This window comes from Cynocephalus volans, chromosome 1 (assembly GCF_027409185.1).
Source record: "Cynocephalus volans isolate mCynVol1 chromosome 1, mCynVol1.pri, whole genome shotgun sequence".
In the NCBI taxonomy this organism is placed as follows: domain Eukaryota; kingdom Metazoa; phylum Chordata; class Mammalia; order Dermoptera; family Cynocephalidae; genus Cynocephalus; species Cynocephalus volans.
In genome coordinates, this window is record NC_084460.1 from 101,569,800 (window position 1) to 101,586,678 (window position 16,879).

General features: G+C 35.1%; 1 protein-coding gene across 4 annotated transcripts in view; it reads right to left on the bottom strand.

Annotated features, from left to right (window-relative positions):
- The window catches only part of TBL1XR1 (TBL1X/Y related 1), a 156,940-nt gene that overhangs the window by 9,165 nt on the left and 130,896 nt on the right, over positions 1 to 16,879 (bottom strand). For all 4 annotated transcript variants that reach the window (XM_063099121.1, XM_063099150.1, XM_063099131.1 and 1 more), the window contains 7 exons: positions 14,949 to 15,012; positions 14,762 to 14,859; positions 13,304 to 13,364; positions 5,742 to 5,863; positions 5,531 to 5,605; positions 2,163 to 2,290; positions 902 to 1,067 (listed from right to left, as the gene is read on the bottom strand). In XM_063099121.1, coding sequence (XP_062955191.1) covers positions 902 to 1,067; positions 2,163 to 2,290; positions 5,531 to 5,605; positions 5,742 to 5,863; positions 13,304 to 13,364; positions 14,762 to 14,859; positions 14,949 to 15,012 — 714 coding nt within the window. The remainder of the gene's footprint in view (positions 1 to 901; positions 1,068 to 2,162; positions 2,291 to 5,530; positions 5,606 to 5,741; positions 5,864 to 13,303; positions 13,365 to 14,761; positions 14,860 to 14,948; positions 15,013 to 16,879) is intronic.

The following is a 16,879-nucleotide window of genomic DNA, read 5'->3' on the forward strand; positions in this document are numbered from 1 at the left end:
TCAGGATGAATAAAAGAGAAACTAATAAAAAGTCACCTGTACTGTAGAGGATAAAGCCAGAAACGGGAGCAAAACTTCTCAGTGTATAATGTTTGTTTTATAGTTATATAATGTTATATAATGTTTGAGTTTTTTCCTGAACCGTATGAATGCATAATTTTTTTAAAAAAACCTTGAAAATGATTTATGCAAATTAGATTATAAAATCTAATTTTTATAGATGGGCATGGTCAGCTGCACAAAGAGAAAGAGCTCACAATAACTTATTACATGCGTACTGTAACCAGCAAAGATCTGATGATTGAAAAGGGAGGGGAGGGGTGAGTCCAGTGACTGCTATTAAATAAACATAGCATATAAAGTATAAAAAACTAAAACACTAAAAATATAAAAAAATGAAAGCAGTGGCTATTTTCTCCACTTCTAGGAAAGGATCTTTATAGCAGTGTCCCTGAAAAAGTTTGTATGGTTATAAGTTTGTTTCTGATAAATCATTGTGTTCAGCCATAAAATCCTCTCCTTTAATTTCTTATTGCTCACATACAGCTACCTCAAAGACAATTCTTGTAGACAATAAAGTATGTCATTTTTCTAAATAGATACAACTTAAACTCACATTTTATGGCTGCAAAACTGTTAGAAAAAACAAGGAATAAAATAACAAATACAGTAATAATAAAACAAGCATTCTAAATCCATTTATGAATTGTGAAAATAAGTTCAATTGGTTTCATTCTTTACCTAGTTATAAATTCCCCCCAAATGTATTCAACTTAAAACTAAGAATAGAATTAATGCCACACAAGGAATGATAACCAAAAAGGGAAAAAAAATATTTGTATAGGCAAATGCTTCTAACTAAATATAAGAGTACTAAACTATTTTAATAACTCAGACATACCTGTGTGTTCCAGATGTGCACACATTTGTCAAAAGAACCACTTGCCAGATACCTGCCATCAGGACTGAAAGCTACACTGTACACAGGCTCTTGGTGTTTTGTCAAAGTATGGATGCAAATCCCTCGGTCTACATCCCATAACCTAACAGTAGAATCGAAGGATGCACTGAAAAGGGAGGGGAAAAAGATTTTATAAGTAATTAAATACTCTTCCAGCCTTGATCCCAACCTCCCATATTCAGCCACTCCTAATAGCTAGCCACATATTCTTCATGAGAAGCAGATTGAACTGTCAGAAATTATAAGCTGACCCTTGAACAACGCAGAGGTTAGCAGCACTGAACACCCCCTGCCTCCTCCAGCCCTCTGCAGTCAAAAATCCACATATAACTTTTTGTGTGTGTGTGTGTGTGACCAGTAAGGGGATCGTAACCGCTGGCTTGGTGTCGTCCGCACCATCCCTATATAGGATCTGAACCCGAGGCCTCAGCGCTCCCAGCGCCGCTGCGCTCCCAGCGCCGCTGCTCTCCCAAGTGAGCCATGGGTTCGGCCCCACACATAACTTTTGACTTCCCCCAAACTTTACTAATAGCCTACTGTTGACCAGAAGCCTTACTGATAACATAAACAGTCAATTAACACATATTTTGTGTGTTATATGTATTATATACTGTTTTCTTAGATAAATCTGGGGTAAGAACTGTTGTAAAAAAGAAAGGGAAACTCTTTGAACTGCATGAGTCCACTTAACACGAAATCTGCCTATAAGTGGACCTGCACACCTCAAACCTATGTTGTTCAAGGGTCAACTGTATTCTGGAAACTGGAAGCTAAACAAGAGAAAAAAGCAGCTTAAAGGCATCTCCAAATCCCTGAACTGGAAACCATAAATGAGCTAAGTCACTATGTTCCTCTTCTCTTTAAATAATCCCTTTTTACTGATCTATGGTTTTGAACACTGAATTGACCATATTCTAAAATTTCTCTTTTTTTTAAGATGCTATAGAAACTTTATTGTACTATGCCCCAATTAGTTGGGTTTTAATCAATATTTGATATCAATCAATATTTGATTATCTCCAAATATTAAAAAACCATGACCTGAAATACGAACTATAAAATTCCATGTTTAAAGGTGCCCATTAAAAATATATCCCTTGTAAGAGTCACATTTCTTGGAATCATCCTTAATTTTCTGTCATATTTATTAAAAGATTTATTTGTAGGAGGCTCATAAAAGGAAGAGTGAAACAAATATTACCTTGCTAACATAAGGTTGGCATTTGGATTATTTGTCCCTGGTCCTGTTGGACTCCATTTGATAGTATAAATTTCTTTATTATGTGCTTGTAGATCATGGACACAATTGTCTTGTTTCATACTCCATATCTAAACAAAAAAGAAAAATATCTATAATTATTTTTCCATACAATAAGTACATTTTAAATACTATCATGCCAGTCCAAAATATGAGTTATGTAACCTCAATGATTACTGGAGTCAAGGGACTATTTACCAAGAAATTTAAATGTAGTAGAATATATTCTAATATTTCTCTCTCTGGAAAAAAAAAATAAGCTAGTTCTAAGCCCTTAAAAAATATTCACTATTATGAGGTTTGAAGACCAAATTAGCTGCAGTTGTTTTAAGCTTCTTTTTTTTTTTAAGATGACCGTAAGGGGATCTTAACCCTTGATGTGGTGTTGTCAGCACCACGCTCACCCAGTGAGCTAACATGGGATCCGAACCCGTGGCCTTGGTGTTATCAGCACCACACTCCCAAGTAAGCCACGGGCCGGCCCTTACTTTTGATAGCTTCAGATGGTGCAAACTCCAACATTCAAGAAGATCCTTGGGTAATGATCCTAAAATGTTGAAGGCACAGTTTTTATGCTGTCCCTTAAATAAAAAGTCTACATTACAAATTACTCTTAGAACTTAGAATCAGGAAAATTTTGCAATGGAGAACTGAAAATAAATAAGCAACTTTAAAATAACACAATAAGGATTCATATAGAACAAACCATGAAAAGTAACAGATGCAATAATTAAAATGGTAAGTAGAGATCAGGCCTTTCTTGAGATTAAAATATGCCCATATATGTAGATTTAAAATGTGTATTATTTTTGAGCAAAAATTAACAGAAACTTACACCAAGAGTATTTCTGGCAAAATCACTCAATCATTTGTTGCCAAACAACACACACACACCCCCCAGCCCAATGGCTGACAAAGAAACAAAATTAGCTGGACTTCATATTTCTTTAACGTAACTAATAAAATATAATGAAGCAATACCATAGCATTTTATACCCTAGGTATTTATAACCCCATGTAAATGAATCTAAAACACATGTGTCCAGAACTTATTTCATTAGACTTTTCAATAGCATTTGACACTTTGCCACTCTGATCCTTCACCTCTACATAGTCTCATTTTCCACTTTGGTCATTCCTTCTCAGTTTCCTTTTGGAAGCTCATCCCTCTTGATCTGGTTTCTTAACATTTATTTTTTTACGTTTCCTTCTTTTCTAATCTACACTTTCTACCTACACAGTTTTGTCCATGCCCATAGCTTTCAATGACCACCCTTTTGCTGAGAATCCCCAGTTTTTTATCTTAAAGCTTTGAGCACCAGACCCATCTAATCCCTCCACCTTTGTGACTCAAAGATACTGTTCAAGCTGGACATGATCTCACTTCATCTGGTATTTTCTGTTCTCAAAAAATGGCCCCATTACACATTATCCATTCTATCCAGTTTCTGCTTTAAAATCCTATGTGACCTTTATTCTTAAAATGAAGAAAAGCACTCTTAACAATTTCTGGTTCCAACCTCTCTCTCTAGCTGCACTCAATTACATGACACAAGGCTCTCTGGATGCTGACCTTCCTTTCTTTCCTCATATGTGCCATATGCTGTTCTAAAAGTTTTTCCATTTTATAAGCATTAGTGCATGTACATGCAAAGAAAACTCAAAGATAAAAACATAAGAAAAGCATTTTTACGATCACTGTTTGCAAGGGAGCCCAGGCTTGAGAAGAACTGTCTAACTAAAAACACGCAGGTACTTAAGGAAAAAAACCCCCACAAGATTCCCAAGGTTACATTAGTCTGTTCACGGCAGCAAGAAAAGCAGTTTGCCCTCTTGATTATCCTATCTGTAAGGGTCATCACATGTGCAGTTGTTGGTACTGCAAAGTCAAGGACAAAATTGTTTTCAGTAGAGAGTTAGCTGCTGCAGGACAGCGCTCAAGGTTTCATTTACTTTTAGTATTAAGTTGTTATTTACCTCAAAATTCTTGTTTTTCCCTAATTGTGGTATGTCATGTGCTTAGGTACAGATATTAGTTTTGTTTTTAATTATACAACAGGAAAAAAAACATCCATGTTGAGATGCAAATGTTGGCATGGCAACTAGGCTCACTCACTAAGAGATTCAGTCATATATCAGTTTCCCAGCAAGAGTGCTATACATTCACAATAAAGCAAAATCAAATTAATACAATTTCAGTCAAATCTCTACGTGTACAAATAAATTTTAATAGCACAATACATAACTTTGTAATAGTGAAGACAATTTATAACATCACATTTGTTACTATCTGTAATGGCTTTTGTTTTACGTTTTTGTTTTTTGTGTTTGTTTTTTGTAGCTGGCCTGGATAGGGATACAAACCCATGACTTTGAGGTTATTCAGCTGTGCTCTAACCAAGTTAATCAGCCAGCTGGCTGTAATGGTTACTTTTATGTGTCAACGTGACTGAGTCATGGGGTATCCAGATATTCGGCTAAACATTATTTCTGGGTGTGTTTGTGAGGATGTTTCTAGATGAGATTAACATATGAATTAGTAGACTGAGTAAAGCAGATTGCCCAATGTGGACAGGCATCATTCAATCCAGTGAGGGCCTAAATAGAACAAAAAGGCAGAGGAAGTGAGAATTATCTTCCTCAGCCTCACTGTTAAACTGGAATATTGGTCTTCTGACCTTGGGACTGGGATTTACACACTGGCACTCTAGGTTCTCATGCATTGGGATTAGGACTAGAATACACCACCAGCTCTCCTGAGTCTCCAGCTTTCAGAAAGCAGATCATGGGACTTCTCAGCTTCCATAATCACATGAGCCAATTCCTCACAATAAATCTCTCATATATAAAGCTTTACCTTTTAAATGTATACGAGGGTACTTCAAAAAGTTTGTGGAGAAAAAAGGATTGTAAGATAATATGAATCTTTTCATTAACTTTTTGAAGTATCCATGTATGTATGTATGTATATACATACATGTCTGTCTATTTATCTGTCTACCTACCTACCTACCTATCTCCCCTATTGGTTCTACTTCTCTGGAAAGCCCTGACTAATACATTAACATTATTCCCATCGTATAGCCATCCTTTTAATAGAATTTATTTTACTATATTCAAATATTTTTATATATTTTAAAAAAGAAAATATAAAATATAAAAAACACTGATTAACCATTACAAAGTAGGACAAGACCTCATCCAGGCTTAAACATTCAGTGTGAAAGAGATATTCTAAATGATCTTAAAATGACCAGAGTAGCCACACTGTGTAACACCCCCACCCCATTTCTCCCCACTAACTGAATTACCTTCAAAGTCATGTCGTCAGAACAGGAGGCCAGGAGATTGCCAGTTGGGTCCCATTTTATAGCATTTACTTCATTCTAAAAATAACAGTAAATTTCACATTTTCATTTTATAGACTAGGTTGCTGTTTGGATAATAGACATAATTCAAAACTATTCGAAAACATTACTCATTCATTATAATCACTTTAAGGGGGGAAAACAGGTTTCTTACCGTATGTCCTTGGAATGTTTTAATAGGTCTGTCTTGTCCCAATTTACAGACATGAATGCACATATCTGTACTACAAGAAGCAAAGGTGTTGTTGCTCTGCCAATCAACATCCAATGCTGGTGCTGGAAAGGAACAAAGATTAGATTTGCATTTATTCCACATGTACTGAAATCCAGGAGCTTTAGTTTTCTTGGTTTACCTGGTTTAGATTCTGTTTTCCTGCCTGGAACCTGATTTAGTAAAAACTACACTCTCATTTAAACATTAACTACTATTACTTAAAATACCATTTTAAAAACAATTTTAACAAAATGTTTCTTTGGTAAATAATTGTCCTAGTGTCAAGAAGTAGAGGGGGATTGTCTGAAAATTCTCATTCATTTAGAAGACAGTTAAAGACATAATAAATGCTATGAAGAAGCCAACTATTTGTTATGATGCACCAGGCTGTTGATTTCATACAGAGCTGTCTGCAAAATTGTTAGAGAGGAGGCTGAGAAAATAAAAAGTAGCATTAAAATAAACACACCATTTGATTCAAAAACAAAAAACAAAAACAAACTGTATAACCAAGCAAAGATAATTGGGAGCTGGGGAATGCCGCAACATGAGTTGTGTGATTAATGCTTTTGTGATATGCCTGGCTCATAAGATACAATGGTTATAGATAGATGTAATTTAAGAACATATCTCCTTAATAAAATGAGTCTAGAGAGTGTAAGTTCTTTAGGAATACATCTCTAATATAAGACGTATTTTTATGTACCTGATATGTGGGAGGTGTTGTTCATTATTACTGATCTCATTTTACACATAATAAAAGAGGCTAAGAAAATTAATTTTCCCAAGGTTACATAAACTTTTAAAATACTGGAGCAAAAATTAAAATTTCTGTCTCCCCCATTCTGATTTATTTTCATTAACCCATGCAACCTCAGTAATTTGAAAAGGGAAAGAACAAACCTATGAGGGAAGGAGGGAACATTTACTGCTCATTTACTTTTTTAAAAAAACAGCTTTACTGAGATGTAATTCACTTGCCATACAAGTCACCCATTTGAAATGCATAAATCACTGGCTTTAAGTGTACAATTCAGTGGCATTACTTATATTCCCAATGTTATGCAACAATCACCACTATTTCCAAATTTTTTTCCACCATACCAGACACTCCATAACCAATAAGCAATAACTCTACATTCCTCCTCCAACCAGCTCCTGATAACCTCTAATCTACTTTTCTGTCTCTCCCAATTTGCCTATTCTAAATATTCCATGTAAGTGGAATCACACTATTTGTCCTTTTATGTCTTAGCTTACTCTACTTAGCATAATGTGTTCAAGTTTCACCTATACTGTAGCATATATTACAACTTCATTCCTTTTTACAGCTGAATAGCATTCCATTGTCTGTTTATCCAATATCAGTTGATGGAGACTGGGTTTCTTCCACCTCTTGGCCACTATGAATAAAGCTGTTATGAATACTGGCATACAAGTATTTGTCCAAGTCACTGCTTTCAATTCTTTCGGATATATACCTAGGAGAATTGCTGCATCATATGTTAATTCTATGTTTATACTTTTGAGAAACTTGTCACATAACTTCCACTGTGGCTGCAACATTTCACATAACCACTAGCAATTTACAAGAGTCCTGATTTTGCCATCTTCATAAACACTTATTTTTCTTTTTTAAACAATATTACAGCCATCATAATAGATGCGTAGTGGTATCTCACTGCAACTCATCTAAGCATAAATCTATCATATGATTTATGCTTTATGCTAGTCTGTACATGGAAGAAAATATAGTAATTAAAAATGTGGTGATTTTAAAAGCACGGTATACTTCAATATCTGGCTAAGACAAAGTAACAAAGGCCAGATTTACCTCCTACCCGAAACAACCAAAAAACTTGCAAAATATATGAAATAACAAGTTAAGACACTGGACGTCAGGCAACGAAGGACTGTGGTCCCTGAGAGAAGGGAAACTAACAACGTGCCATTATAATTGCCCAAGCTTACAATCTGGAAAACCATGTCCAGATCTTGGCATAGGAAAGAGGAATTTCCCAAGGAGAAATCAATGGAATTCCTGAGCTGAAGAGACAAAGCTGAGAGTTGGGAGAGACTGAGGAAGCTAGAATTCACAGGACAGACTACTAAAAAGGAGAGAACTAAGCAGACAGAGATTCTAAAGATCTGCAGTGAGTCCTGCTCACATAATTCAGTTGAATACTAATAAACATGAGTGTGTGAAAAGTAGCTAATACAGGGAAAGAACCACCCAAAAGGATTAGAACAAACAATGCCTGCTACTCAGGGCTGAGAATAGTGCCTGTATCCACCAGTCAGGCTGGAAAACCTCATGATTCATGGATCACTGGTTAAAGTACACATAATTAATGGGGAAATAATTAGCCCTACAGTGAGCACTGTTTCAGTGCCACTTAACAAATTTTACAAGCAAGACCCAAACGGATCAAGCCATTTCCAAGTAACTTAACTCTGTCCCTGAACAAATTTCACAAATATTTATAAGAATATAAAAATATCCAGCAATCAACAAGGTAAAATACACAATTTCTCCTCTTTAATCAAATGTAACCAGGCATGCAAGGACACAGGAAAATATGACCAAAATGGAGAGAAAAGTCAAACCATTGAAAGTGACCTATAACAAAGATGTTAGCAAGATCTAAGTGTTTAAGCACTTGCAACTATATATACCATATGATCAAAAAAAAAATAGCAAAGGAATGAAAGATGTTAAATTTCTAGAGATGAAAACTACAACATGTGAAATAAAAAATGCACTGGATGGGATAAACCAGACTGGATGCTGCAAAAGAAAAGATCTGTGAATTTGAAGGCAGCATAGAAACTATCCAAAAACAAAACAAAACACAGAGAAGACAAAAAAACAAAACAAAAAAAAAAAAAAAACAACTGAAGAGCACAGGAATGATCCAAAATAAAAACACACAGAGAAGAGTGAAAAAAGAGCACAAGTGAGTTGCAGAACAACTCTAAGCAGACTGATACGTATGTAATTAGAATCTCACATTTAAAAAAAAAAGGTAGAAGGGAGGGGAGGGGTGGAAAAATATCTGAAATAATAGTGGTCAAAAAAAATTTCATTTGAAGAAAACTATGAACCAATAGATCCAAGAAGCTCAATGAACTCCAAGGATAAGAAACATGAAGAAAACTACACAAGACACAATATGTTCACATTGTTCAAAAATCATTAAAAAGGAGAAAACCTTAAAAGCAGCCAGAGAAAAAAGACAAATTAACACAGAATAAAAAAGACAAAAAGGATAGATTTCAAAATGAAAATAATGCAAATGAGATTAGAGTAACATTATTTTAAAGTACTGAAAGAAAAAAAACACCTGTCAATCCAGAATTCTAAACCCAGTGAAACTACCTTTCAAAAATGAAGGTGAAACAAACTTTTTCAGATATACAAAAGCTAAAAGAATTTATAATCAGCAGACTTGCTGTGTAAGAAACGTTAAAGAAAGTATGTCAGGCAGGAAAAAAACAATATCAGATGGAAATATTTATCTGTGCAAAGGAATAGAGTACAGAAAATGGTAGCTGTAAGATTATTTTATTATTTAACCCATTTAAAATATCACTTTTCAAGGTAGATGGTGGCAAGTTAAAGGTATGTTTTATAAATCCTAATGCAACCACTAAAATGAAACACAGAACTACAGTTAGTAGCCCACCGAAAGAGAAAAAAACGGAATCGTAAAAAATATTCAATTAATCCAAATGGAGACAGAAATAGGAAAAGAGGAAGATCAGAGGAGATAAATAGAAATATGATAAATTTAAATGTAACCATATCAATAATCATGTTAAATGCAAATGGCCTAAATATTATAATTAAAAAGCAGAGATTGTGAGACTGAAAGAACAAGCAAGACTCACTCAACAATATGCTGCCTATGTAAAATACACTTCAAGTATAAAGACATCAACAGAATGAAAGCAAAATGATAGAAAAACATATACCATGCCAACACTAATCAAATGAGAGTTAGAATGGCTATATTAATATTATACAAAGTAGATTTCAAAGCACAGAATATTAACAGGAAAAAAGGTCATTAAACACAATCACAAAGGGTGAATCAAACATGAGGACAAAACATTTCTAAATAGTCATGCTTCTAATAACATTCTTTCAAAACGCCTGAAGCAAAAAGTGACAGAGCTTCAAAGGAAATAGAAATTGTGTTTCCAATTATTGTTGGAGATTTCAGTATCTCTCTCTCAATGACTGATGAAATGGGCAGAAAAAATCAGTAAGGCTACAAAAATTTGAACATTATCAAACAACTTGATCTAAATGACATTTATAGAAACAATGGAATGAATTAGAAATCAATATTAGAAAGATGTCTGGAAAATCTCCAGAAGTCTCAGAAACTAAGTAATACATTTCTAAATAAACTATGGGCCAAAGAAAAACATCAAAATTAAATTAGAAAGTACTTTGTGGTTTTTTCTTATATATTTCTGTAGGGTATAAAATTGAATATCATTACCTGTGTGCAATACATGATGCTGAAATCAAGATAATTAGTATATTCAACATTATACAATATAATCATTTTTCATGGCCCTTTACCAATTCCTCCCTTAGCCTCCTGCCCCCTACCCCTTTCCCACCTTTGAACTGAAAGAAAACACAACATATAAAAAATACTGAGATGGCATTAAATGTTAAACATCAATTCACAGCACTAAATACCCATATTATAAAAGGTCTCAAATTAATGACCTCAGCCTCCACCTCAATACAAATAGAGAAAGCAAATTAGATTGACACTAAAAGCATAAGACATAAAAGAACAAATCAAAATTTAAAACTTCTGGTCTTTGAGGGGCACTTGTGAAAGAATGCAGATAAGCCACAGGCTGAGCAAAAATACTAAGTACATACCGGAAAAGGACTTGTATTCAAAAAATATAAAGAACTCACAGAAACTCAATAAAAAAAAATAACTCAATTAAAACTCAAAAGATTTGAACAGAGAGTTCACCAAAGAAGATATACAGATGGTAAATAAGCACATGAAAAGATGCTCGACATCACTAGTCATTAGGAAATGCAAATTAAAATGACAGTGAGATACCACTACACATCTATTAGAGTGGCTACAATTAAAAAGAATGGCCACATACCAAGTGCTGGCAAGGATATAGTAGGACTGGAATACCCACTGCTGGTGAGAACGTAAACCACTTTGGAACATAGTCTGGCAGTTTCTTAACAAGTTAAACATACACCTATCATATGAAATAGACATTCCAATACTAGTTATTTGCACAGAAGAAAGTACATGTCCACATACAGATTTGTACATGGATGCTGACAGCAGTTTTATTTGTAATAGCTAAAACTGGAAACAACACAAATTACTTCCATAGTTGACTGCGTAAACAAACTGTGATATATCTACATAAAGGAATACTATCACAATAAAAATGAATGTAACACTGATACGTGTTACAACATGGAAGAATTCTAAATAATTATGCAAAGTGAAAGAAGCCAGACCCAAAAAAAAGAGCATGTGCTGTATGATTCCATTTATATAATGTAAACTAATTCCTGATGACAGAAAGAATAATGGTGGCTGCCAGGGGATGGGACAGAGATATCACAAAGGGGCAGGAGAAACTTCTGAAGGTAACAGATGTATTCATTATCTCAATTGTGGTGTGGTTTCAATGGTGTATACATATGTCAAAACACATCAAGTTAAATACAGTAGTCTCCGCTTATGTGCGGTTTTGCTTTCTGCAGTCTCAGTTACCCGTGGTCAACTGTGGTCCGAAAATATTAAATGGGAAATTCCAGAAATAAACAGTTCATAAGTTTTAAATTGTGCTCCACTCTAGTGTGATGAAATCCAGCCCAGGACATGAATCATTCCTTTGCCCAGTGTATCCACACTGTATACTCTACCTGCCCATTAGTGACTTAGTAGCAATCTAGGTTACCAGATTGAAAAAAACACAGTACCTGGAGGGTTTGATAGTATCCACAGTTTCAGGAACCTACTGTGGAGCTCCGGGAACATATGCCCCAAGGATAAGGGGGATATTGTATGCACAATTCATTTTACGTCAATTATGCCTCAATAAAAGTGTTTAAAAAACCAAAAGCATGGTAAGAAAGAATACCATGGGTAAACTGAAGCTTATTTACTTGTAAAATGACTTCAATACTACCTGCCTCATCATGCTGTAATCAGGAATAAGTGGGATAATATACACAAAAAGCACCACCTCTAGCACAAAGCTGGTACTTACTGTAGCTAGTAATAGTACCCCACATATACTTATTTCAACTTTACATCACTCCTAGGATGTATGAGAAACTTTGAGGAAGAGCTGGAGGCCTAAGCAAATTCTGTCTGGGTGAAGACTAGAAGCAAAGGCAGAAAGGAAGTAAAACAGGTAAGCAAACTCTGGTATGTAAACGCTTATTAGTGCAGTAGGCTTTAATAAAGCTAAATTGTTTAACATAATGCTTACAAAACTTATGTTATTCACATACTACAGAAAAATCATTTCATACTTTATTTGGCTTGTTTAGTCACACTAAATAGAGAAAGACAATAAAGCACAATGCCTGAAGCAGAAACTTTCAATTTTAAAGGTGATGCTGTGCCACTGGCTGTTTGTAAAAGGATGTTCCCAGAGATTTGAGAACAACCAGAACTATTTTAGTCAGCCTCCAAATCAAACTCTTCCCAACCACTACAAAATCTTAAAAGAAGCAGCTAAATCAGGTAGTACTAAAACTACTGTTTTAATAGTTATTAGGCATCTTGCTCCAGGTTAACATCATTTAGTTACTGCAGTCAGGAAACTCACTGCAAGCAGACACAAATGTTGTAGGCTGAAAGTGACTGCAGGCACTAAAATCCAGCTGTCTCTACTCAAGTTGCATGCCCTGGTGTGTGGCCATGTATCAATCTAAGGCATCAAAGTTCCAATAACACTGGAAAAGCCTGTTTTTAATTTCATGTACACAGGAGGACTGACTTAGATACATCAATCCAAAATGAGAAAATGACAACAATACTTAAATGTATAGTTTATACAGTATTTTCATATACATCATTTAGTCATATCCTCATAACAAATAGGTATTATTATTATCCCATGAAAACGAAGCTCAGGAAACTTAAACGACTTGCTCAGTCTTAAAGCTTGTTAAGTAGGGTGGAACTGACATTCAAACCTAGACCTTCTGGTTCAGTAACCTATGTTCTTTGCATTAAACAATACCACCTGTAATTACACTAGGCTGCAAATGCTTTCTTTGGTACATTTCATAGAAAATGTTTGATGATCCTCTGACAATTAACAATCTGAATGTCATGGAACATCAACTCCTGAACGGACTAGTAACAAGACTGATACCTGATATTTCAAGATTTTAAATGAACAATATGCTGTGAAAAGTTTAATTAGAAAAACAGAAGAAAGCTCTAGCTTTCATGTAAAATGTAAAGATTTACCTGAATGAAAAGGAAACTGTTGCTTGGCTTCACCAGTATGTGCATCCCAAATAATTGTAGTCTGAGATTTAAAAAAAGAAAAGAAAAGAAAAATCAATTGCTATGAAGTTAAAAGGAGTTTATCATAGACAGATAAATTAAATTCATAATTGAATTAAAGCAATATGAAATGTAAGAGTATACTTAATTTTAAACATTTACTTACTCCACTTTGGTGGGAAATGAGTATTAAACAGTTTAGTTTTTTTCCCTAAATCAATAATTGTTTTTTGAAGTAAGCTGACTGATGAAAACAGTCAACTTGCTTTAAAAAACAATTATCTTAGATTGCTTAAGAAACTCCACTGCAGGGCCGGCCCTGTGGCTCACTCGGGAGAGTGCAGAGCTGGTAGTGCCGAGGCCACAGGTTCGGATCCTACATAGGGATGGCCAGTGTGCTCACTGGCTGAGCGTGGTGCACACCATACCGTGCTGGGGGTTGCGATCCCCTTACCGGTCAAAAAAAAAAGTACACTGCAGCAGTGTATCTAGTGTAACATCCTTACAGCTCTTCAGCTATAAGAAGGCAAATTCTTGGTTAATAATGTAATCAGCTAGTTCTCAATATTGAAAGATTTTTTTTTGGCGGCTGGCCAGTAAGGTCATCTGAACCCTTGACCTTGGTGTATCAGCACCATGCTCTAAACTAAGTGAGCTAAGCAGCCAGCCCTGAAAACTTTTTAAAGCCTCCATTTACACAAAAAAAAAGGCAGCTTGAATTTTGACAATATTTAAATCAGGGACCTAAAGTACTGTATAGTGGCAGTGACTATTCATAGAGCTTTTCTCACTCCATCGCTTTTCTTCGCCTTTTGTCACTTTTTTATTGCTCACAGATTATAAAGCCTGAACCAGTTTCTCTTTACTTCCCTGACACCACATTCAGTTATAATCATTAGCATGTCCTTTCCTAGACTAAAATAATGTTAAATCCTTACTTACTTTGGGAGGGAAGGTAGAGGGGACAACCTAAGAAAATGAAAGAGGAAGGCAGACAAATTTTCAACCCATCCTTATTCAGCAAACTATTAGGTGAAGAAAGCTAGAAAGATCCTGCATTTCTTACAGTTGCAATTAAGCACCAAGAGTTCAACTAACAGACTGGCTCTATGACTTCCCTTGGAATCACTCCAGAGCTACATTCACTGATGAGATAAAACTAGCTAACGTGGGAGGGATGACATTCGTTACAGCTCACAATCCAGCAAAAATGAGGAGGACAGAGGGCATTCTGAAGAGTACACTCAGAAATAAACTCATAGAAAATCTACGAAGGGATTTCCATCACTATTGTAAATTCATATTTGAATTTCCCAAATGTGAATATTTTGTTTATGTGATTAGCAAGAGAAAATATTACTTTCAATTATACTCTATAATACATTAGCCTTTACAGAACTTAGCTTAATGTTCTTTTACCTTATCTACTCCAGCACTTAGGATGAAATTTCCTTTCTTATTCCATTTTAATGCAAATATAGGGCCTTTATGTTGCCCTAAGGTGCTAGCAAGGTTACCTAAAATTCAAAAAGAAAGACATTAAAATTACTTCAAACTTTACAACTTAAATCTATAGCAAAGTAAAAAGGTAAATGGCTTTATTTACCATCTTTAGTCCATATTCTGGCAAATCCATCATATGAACCAGTTGCTAGAAGTGTACCTTCACTCTGTCAGAGAAACACAAATTTTTTCATTATGTAATCCAGAAAGGGCACTTAACTGCTATTAAAATACTTCATGTTTAAATCCCAGGTACAGCAGACCCTTGACATTCCCTACATCAAAACTTACCAGTTTTGCCTATTTGTAAGTGCCACCAAAGGCCTATGAAACAACTTCACTTCTGTGAAGCTAGTGTTGTACATGAACCTTATATTCAAATCTCAACAATGACAATAACTGTTCCAGAGCAGGATCAACAGCATCACTACCATGTGTGCCAAAGGTCTCCTTTATTTTCACAGATTAACACGATTAAGGATAGAGGTAGGGTGGTAAATTGGGAAGGACATCAAAATCATCATCTTATAATAATTTAATAGAAGTAAAAAGCAAAATCTTCCAAAATATTTAACTACAATTAGAAGTTTTATATGGTCTTCTGTCTAAATCTTTCACTATCTAAACAAAGTGTGTGTATGATCCAGACAATATTATTTCAGATGATCAGATTCTTAAGCACTGAATGTTTCTTTCCCTTGCTAATTCCTTCCCACATTAAATATTTACCAATAGAAACAACAACACAAGGAAAAGAGCCAGAAAAGAGTGCAGGCTGACTTTGTAGGTTATGGAGTGAGTACAATTGCCTAGGACCTCTTTACTACAAAGAAAAATCCATATAAATTTCTCTAAACTTATATTCCTTTGCTCTGCCATGCCTTGCCTTGATGAATGGTGTAACGGAAGGATAGATATAACTCGCTCTACACAAATGCAAAAGTTACAGATGGCAAATGCAAAAGTTAGAACTGTCTAAGACTACTGCTGGGAAAAGTAAACATTACTGGAGATACAGAATGAAATCCTGCCTTACTTGGCACCTTCTTAATGCTTTTTAGTAAGGGTGTTCAAAACAAGATCACCTTTTTCAGACTCCTAAGCCATTTAGTCATACAGGTGAGTGACAAACAAACAATGGTCCTGGGAACTGCTACAATCTGAAAACACCTTAGGGCTTTATCTGAGGAAGAAGGAGCCATGTTGAAGCCAACAACAAAAGCTTATTTCCAGATTCTGTACAATGTCAAGTATGCTTTAAACTACCAGTCCCCAAATGTTTTAGTTCATGGACCACTCAACTGGGAAGAGAATACTTTAAAAGATCAGACATCTCACAGGCTCTTGCTTTTAGCTATGGAAAAGAACCATTAAGCAAAGACAATGTTTTCCCCTTTTAGTGAAGAATACATGTCTGAAAACCAATACTTTTCAAAACTGTAACTTGTAGTTCAGAATCACCATACTCAACAAACCAATGTTCATTAAACATCCTTTTCAGTGTAAACTGTAAATTTCACTAAACTAACATAGTCACTGGGCCAGGTAGCATAAGAAAGCTGTAAGGCCTTTGACCTAAGATATAATAAGGGTCCCTATTAAGAAGATGATTCTGAGTCCTGATCCTACAAGCAAAGAATACTGCAATGTGCTAAACCCTTGTGAATTTTTTAAATTGTCAATACTTTGTAGGAAGAGAAGGGTAAAATACGTTTCTGGAAATTTTGGAAGAGAATGCTAAAAAGACTTAGCTATGAGTTCTGGAGGGATTCCACACAAATTGGGAACTTTAGCTAGAACAATCATTTTTAAAGATAGATCTCATTCCTTAGAATGAGATTTGGAAGATCCTTTGGAAAGCCCCACAAAAAGCTGTTGAACAGAGGCCAGAGGACATTCACTTGCTGATATTCTTTGCAAACACTAAAATAGTCTAAGAGGCAGGGGTGGGGGGGGGATGGGGAATGAAGAGGTAAAAGATGTATTTGAAACTGAAAGGGTGAAGATTTATCAACAATGAAATCAAACTTTTTG